This window comes from Piliocolobus tephrosceles, chromosome 7 (assembly GCF_002776525.5).
Source record: "Piliocolobus tephrosceles isolate RC106 chromosome 7, ASM277652v3, whole genome shotgun sequence".
NCBI classification, from domain to species: Eukaryota; Metazoa; Chordata; class Mammalia; order Primates; family Cercopithecidae; genus Piliocolobus; species Piliocolobus tephrosceles.
In genome coordinates, this window is record NC_045440.1 from 147,362,666 (window position 1) to 147,369,659 (window position 6,994).

At 61.3% G+C, this 6,994-nt stretch overlaps 1 protein-coding gene across 2 annotated transcripts; it reads left to right on the forward strand.

Annotated features, from left to right (window-relative positions):
- Window positions 1–1,849: 1,849 nt before the first annotated feature.
- Window positions 1,850–5,211, forward strand: GRINA (glutamate ionotropic receptor NMDA type subunit associated protein 1). 2 transcript variants are annotated; one of them, XM_023188202.2, is made up of 7 exons: window positions 1,850–2,124; window positions 3,016–3,418; window positions 3,507–3,619; window positions 3,693–3,893; window positions 4,052–4,180; window positions 4,272–4,415; window positions 4,498–5,211. In XM_023188202.2, exons 2-7 carry the CDS (start codon window positions 3,040–3,042, stop codon window positions 4,645–4,647), a joined length of 1,116 nt encoding a protein of 371 aa, XP_023043970.1. In that variant the 5' UTR covers window positions 1,850–2,124; window positions 3,016–3,039; the 3' UTR covers window positions 4,648–5,211. The 2 variants fall into 2 exon arrangements, with proteins under 2 accessions (XP_023043970.1, XP_023043969.1); XM_023188201.2 differs by having other exon boundaries at window positions 1,864–2,013.
- The last annotated feature ends 1,783 nt before the right edge of the window (window positions 5,212–6,994 follow it).

Here is a 6,994-nt window from a genome sequence, read left to right on the forward strand (position 1 = left end):
TCCCTCTGTGTCCAGGCTGGAGTGCAGTGGTGTGATCTCGGCTCACTGAAACTCTGCCTCCCTGGTTCAAGGAATTCTCCTGCCTCAGCCTCCCAAGTAGCCAGGATTACAGGCACACACCACCATGCCCAGCTAATTTTTGTATTTTTAGTAGAGACAGGGTTTCAACCTATTGGGCAGACTGGTCTCGAATTCCTGACCTCAGATGATCCACCTGCCTCACCCTCCCAAAGTGTTGAGATTACCGGCGTGCGCCACCATACCTGGGTATTATTTATTTATTTATTCATTTATTTATTTTTTGAGACAGAGTCACACTCTGTCATGCAGGCTGGAGTGCAGTAGCACGATCTCAGCTCACTGTAACCTCTGCCTCCCAGGTTCAAGCAATTCTCCTGCCTCAGCCTCCCCAGTAGCTGGGATTACAGGTGCACACCACCACACCCAGCTAGTTTTTTTTATATTTTTAGTAGAGACAGGGGTTCACCATGTTAGCCAGGATGGTCTGGATCTCCTGACCTTGTGATCCGCCCGCCTCAGCCTCCCACTGTGCTGGGATCACAGACGTCAGCCCCCGCGCCCGGCTGGCATTTTATTTTTCTTAAAGGTCTCTCAAATTTTGTGAGCTTCTGCTTCTACAAAGGTAAATCCATCCCTGCTTTTCCCACGTTTCCTCTAATGGAACTCATCACAGGTTACCCATTAGGCCGAGCCTGGCTGCAGAGGGCACAGGCACCACTCACACCACAAGCAGACTGGTACAGTTTCAGGAATTCCTGTGGACTGGTTGCTCAGCTGGGGGTAACTTGAAACCAGCCCTGGTGGAGTAACAACACTATGGGCACGTGCAAAAATTGCACCCCAGGCTTCCCCTCACTAGGTCTGGTTGCTAAACATTGCACCAGTGCACCATAGGTGCAGGACTCAGAGCAGTCTGGGAGAGGCCAGCCCTCCAAGGGCAGAAGGGCAGGTGGGGTCTGGGCCCTGGGTGGGAAGGCTGGCAGCAGGATGCACCCTGCCTGTGCCAGTCACTGTTCCCCCAAGAGGACTTGGGAGCCAAGCAGGGAGGCGGCCTGGCCTCCAGTCCTGCTGTATCCTCAAGCCTCAGCCCCTCACAGCTTGTGAGGACGTCAGGCAGACACGTGAGCGTTCAGGGTCTCTAGTGTGAAAATAAGACATCGTATTTGCTAGTACAACAGGGTGACTGTAATAAAAAATAATTTAATTGTACATTTTTAAACAACTCCAAGAGTATAACCGGATTGTTTGTAACACGAAGGACAAATGCTTGAGCTGATGGATACCCCATTTACCTTGATGTGATTATTATGCGTGCCTGTATCAAAACATCCCTTGTGGCCCATAAACATACACCTATGTATCCACAAGAATTAAAAAAAAAAAAAAAAAAAAAGTCTCTAGTAGCAGGCCTGGCAGAGTTTGGGCTGATAGAGAAAATGGGGCAATTAAACCATGAGGCCTCAATTTGGGAACTAAACGATTAGGCTTCTTGATTTGGGATAGACCTGGATGAAAAGAAGTGAACCTTGTGTTTTAAGGCCGAGAACGGATGGTCAGTCCCGGGCAGCTTCAGCAAATCCCACATTTAGGAATAAATTTCTTAACTACTGAATGGCCAACCAAATTGGCCAGACCAGACTTCTGCCTCCAGGGGTCTTCAACGCCCACCGCACGACCCCACCCCTCGGCAGGCAGTGAGGGGCGCGGGCCTCCAGCCGGAGCCAAAAGGGACAACCAAGGGGGCGCAGTGGGTCGGGTCCGCGGAAGCCCCGCCCGCCCTGCCCCGCCCCGCCCATCCCCGAGCTCGCCCGGCCCCGCCCCCTGCCCCGCCCCGTCACAAGGCCCGGCTGCGTCTTCCCAGCCGCAGGCGCAGGCCCAGCCGAGCGGCCGCCGAGCGGGTGCGGGTGCCGGTGCGGGTGCGGGCGCACCGGCCATCACCGCGCGGCCGCGCAGCGGACACCGTGCTCACCGGCCTGCGGCGCCCCGCCACCGGTGAGTCCCCGGCCAGAGCCCAGGAGCGCATCCGACCCGCTCGCCGCGCGGCCGGCCGCCCCCGCCCCCGCCCCCACGCGGGTCCTGCGCATCCGAGCGTGGCCGCCTCGGGTGGGTCAGTTGGTCCGGTCGGGGCACGCGGCCGCTCCCGGCCAGAGGTGGCGGCGGTGGTGGGGGCGGGGATCCGCGGCGGCCTGGAGCCGGAGGGAGGGGGCGGCGCGCTGCGGCGACTGCCGGACCCATGACCCTGTGCGCCCCCGGCCCGCGGAGGGCCCAACCGCCCTCGGTGCCAGCGCCACGGCCGCAGCCCCTACCCGCCTCGCCCCACGCCCGCTTTGTTCCCCGCACGCTCCGTGGTCGCTTCCATCCCCCACACACCCCCGCACCCCGCTGTTCCCGGCGTACCCCACTGGCAGGCACCGGCAGCCGATCCAGGCCTGATCCCCCCACCCGGAGCCCGGGGCCGTTGGGCCCTGTTGTTGGGTTCGGGGGGTGGGGGGGCTCGGGCCCTTGTTGGTCACAGATGGCCCGGGGATTTCCTGGGATAGAAATAGCCGCCGGCTCCAGCCCCTTAAAGCTGCTTAAGGGGCGGGATGCGGAGGGGAGGGTCCGGGCACACCCCACACGTCCCCGACCGAGACCCCAGCCCCCACGCGCTGAGCTCCCACCCGGGAGACGCCGGCAGCGGTGCAGGCCTCTGGTTGCTGGTGATAAACAACCCAAGCCCCAAATCCCGAGGCTGGCGGTTGTCCCCTCGCCTGGCCCCTCCCCCACCCTAAAGGCGGCCTAGAGCCTTGGGAGGGCCCCACGGCGCCGGTCCGGTCAGGTCCCCACGCGCTTCTGCAGACCCTGGCCCTGGGGCTCCCCACAGCCCGTGGCAAAGGTCACGGTCTTCCCTTTCTTCCCCCTGGGTTCCCAGAAGCAGGAGGAGTTGCGCAGGGCTGGGTCCCGACACTGTCGCGCAAGCCAACTGTTCCGCTCTTTCTTATTTGCCTGCTCTAGGGGCGGACCGCCGAGCCCGAGGCCATGTCCCATGAAAAGAGTTTTTTGGTGTCTGGGGACAACTATCCTCCCCCGAACCCTGGATATCCGGGGGGGCCCCAGCCACCCATGCCCCCCTACGCTCAGCCTCCCTACCCTGGGGCCCCTTACCCGCAGCCCCCTTTCCAGCCCTCACCCTACGGTCAGCCAGGGTACCCCCATGGCCCCAGCCCCTACCCCCAAGGGGGCTACCCACAGGGCCCCTACCCCCAAGGGGCCTACCCACAGGGCCCCTACCCACAAGAGGGCTACCCACAGGGCCCCTACCCCCAAGGGGGCTACCCCCAGGGGCCATATCCCCAGAGCCCCTTTCCCCCCAACCCCTATGGACAGCCACAGACCTTCCCAGGACAAGACCCTGACTGTGAGTCTCAGGAAGGGAGGGGTGCGGTGGTGGGGAGGGCAGGGGAGGTGCTCGTGAGTGGCGCTGACCCAGCCTGTCTGCTCCTCAGCACCCCAGCATGGAAACTACCAGGAGGAGGGTCCCCCATCCTACTATGACAACCAGGACTTCCCTGCCACCAACTGGGATGACAAGAGCATCCGACAGGCCTTCATCCGCAAGGTGGGTGGGGGCATCTCGGAGGAGGTGGGGGGTGTGGCACCCAGCGGATGACTCTGAGCGGCTCCTTTCCCAGGTGTTCCTGGTGCTGACCCTGCAGCTGTCGGTGACCCTGTCCACGGTGTCTGTGTTCACTTTTGTTGGGGAAGTGAAGAGCTTTGTCCGGGAGAACGTCTGGACCTACTATGTCTCCTACGCTGTCTTCTTCATCTCCCTCATCGTCCTCAGCTGTTGTGGGGACTTCCGGCGAAAGCACCCCTGGAACCTTGTTGCACTGGTAACCCCCAAACCCAAGCCTCTGGGCCCGTGTCTGGCCATGCAGCCCCACATGCCCACTCTTCCAGGCCTGGTCACCCTGTTTCTCCTTGTGCTCATGAGGCAGGGGCGGGCAGGGGTGGCACACCCCCAAGGCCAGCCCGTGTCTCCCACCCACAGTCGGTCCTGACCGCCAGCCTGTCGTACATGGTGGGGATGATCGCCAGCTTCTACAACACCGAGGCAGTCATCATGGCCGTGGGCATCACCACAGCCGTCTGCTTCACGGTCGTCATCTTCTCCATGCAGGTGAGGGCCCTCCCCTGGCTGGGCTGTGGCCGCAGGGGCCGAGCGGCTTTCCCAGGCTCAGCCCCATGGCCCGTTCCTCCCCCGCCTGCAGACCCGCTACGACTTCACCTCGTGCATGGGCGTGCTCCTGGTGAGCATGGTGGTGCTGTTCATCTTCGCCATCCTCTGCATCTTCATCCGGAACCGCATCCTGGAGATTGTGTACGCCTCGCTGGGCGCTCTGCTCTTCACCTGCGTGAGTGAGGGGCGGCCTTGGCCGGGGTGGGATGCTGGGCGGGCAGGCTTGTCCCTCAACGCCACTGTGCCGTCACCTCCAGTTCCTGGCAGTGGACACCCAGCTGCTGCTGGGGAACAAGCAGCTGTCCCTGAGCCCGGAAGAGTACGTGTTTGCTGCGCTGAACCTGTACACGGACATCATCAACATCTTCCTGTACATCCTCACCATCATTGGCCGCGCCAAGGAGTAGCCCAGCTCCAGCTCTCTGTGCCCGCTCAGGTGGCATGGCTGGCCTGGACCCTGTCCCTGGCACGGGAGTGCCAGCTGTCCTTCCCCTCTCTCTTGTCCCCAGGCACAGCCTGGGGCAGAGGACGCCCCTCTCCAACCCTCCCATATGTACACTGCAGATACTTCCGTTTGGACCCGCCGTGGCCACAGCATGGCCCCCTTAGTCCTCCCGCCCCGCCAAGGGGCAACAAGGCCACGTTTCTGTGCCACCTCCTGTCTACTCATTGTTGCATGAGCTCTGTCTGCCAGCCCACCCCAGGGACTGGGGGCAGCACCAGGTCCCGGGGAGAGGGATTGAGCCAAGAGGTGAGGGTGCACGTCTTCCCTCCTGTCCCAGCTCCCCAGCCTGGCGTAGAGCACCCCTCCCCCCCACCCTGGAGTGCTGCCCTCTGGGGACATGCGGAGTGGGGTCTGAGCCCTGAGGGCAGAGAGGACGGCATGTTTTAGGGGAGGGGGAAGCCTTCCTCTCAATCTGCTGTCGGTGAAATTCCAATAAATGGGATTTGCTCTCTGCCTTTCCCGGTCACTCTTCTCCCTGCCACTTTCAACATGAAGTTGGGCGGGGGGGCTCCAGGCCTTCCCTGCTGATGGGGACACAGGACCAGAAATGAAAGTGGAGGTTAACACAGTGCCAAGCCTCTGCCCACATGCAGCTACATCATAAGGTTTGTTCCCAACTGATGGACAGAGACCCTGAGGTGCTCAGAGTGAGCTAAGCCTGTGCTGGGGTACCCCAGTGGTAAGTGGCCTGGCTGTGTCTACCAGGTGCTCCCTGGAGATGGCACGGTGTAGCCCTCTCACTCTTCTGTCACCTGGGCCAGCAGCACAGGTCACTGGCCTGCCCCAGGGCAGCCTGCCGTGCTCCTTGGGTGCTCCCTGGGCCTCCCCAGCTCTGTGCAGTCCATCTGTGTGGGCACCCTGATATTCTGCCCAGGCCTGCCTCACACAGAGGTCCCTGCCTTTCTCTAGCCTCCCCACAAGAAACACAGGCTGGAGGTCCCGTCCAAGAGCTGGACAGAGACTGAGGGCTCAGCCATTTGGGCCTGTTGGCTTCCCCAGGCCTGGTCTTTTGGAGCCCTCAGCCCCAGCCTGTACTGCATTTCCTGCCCTGTGACGCCTGCTACTCCTGCAGGGGATCCCTCCACTGCCTGGGACCTGGCTGTGTCTGAGACCTGCTGACCTCTCACGCCCCACGGCTCCAGGCCAAGAGGCAACCTTGGACTTGGATATTCCCATTGCAGCCTCAAGGCTCTCCATGCAGTGTGGCCTGAGGATCTCTCAAGGCCCCTCCCCACCACCCAGTCATTCCCTTAGCACCTCCGTGTATGAAGCCAGCGCCACCCTGATATCCGCGGCCACCACAGCTGTGGGCTGCCCAGGGCCTAGCTCATCCTTCCTGAAATCTCCTGCTGCCTTATCTCCAAGCCAGAGCAGGGCTGCCCCGCTTCCCTTGCCCTCCCAACTTCCCCTGCCTCACCTGGCCTCCTTCCATGCCCCACCCTCCACCAGGACCCTAGCGGTGTGTTTCTGAAACATCTATCACGTCCATTGCACTACCCGCCTGCCTAAAACCCTCAGTGGTGCCCTCAGGATGAAGTCCACGCTCCTTAGCCTGGTACATGGCCCCTGCCATCTGTCCACTGGTGGCTCCAGCTGCCCTCCTGCTGTCCCCTTGCCTCTCAGCCTGGGGCCCTGACCCTGCACAACCTGAGTCATGAGTGTGCTTCCTGCTGCAGCCCCCTACAGCGTGGGGACACACACTGCCTTCCTAGCCACCAGAGCACTTCCTGGAGTCCACATTGTCCTCTGCAGCGGCTAATCACGTGCTGAACAGCAAGTGGGCCACACGGCTCCACCTTTCCTCACTTCCCCTTCCGGCCATTTCCTGAGCAGGTACAGTTCCTCCTCTAGGTGCCCGCCTGTGCTCCAGCATGCTGAGGAGGAGAAAGAACCTGCCTAGCTCTATATCCCAGATCCCTCAAGATTTTATACGAAAGGGTAGAATAAAGTGTTTATGTGGCTAACAAGAACGTCAGTGCAGGGGCAGGGGTGGTCTTAGGAATAACTGCCAAGTGAAATGTGCCAGGACAGTGTTTTCTTGAGGAGTTCGAGACAGACACAAACTCTGGGCTGAGAGGGAGAGGCTTTAGTAAGGGTCCCTGGGGATGGCAAGATCCAGAGGTACGGGGCAGGGCCAGGGGGCCGGAGGATCTACAGCAAAGACCCGCACCGCCAGAGAGAAGGCCAGGGCTGAACACAGGAGGGCTTGGGCCTATCCTGCAGGTTCAGTGCACTCAGGCAGGGGCCAC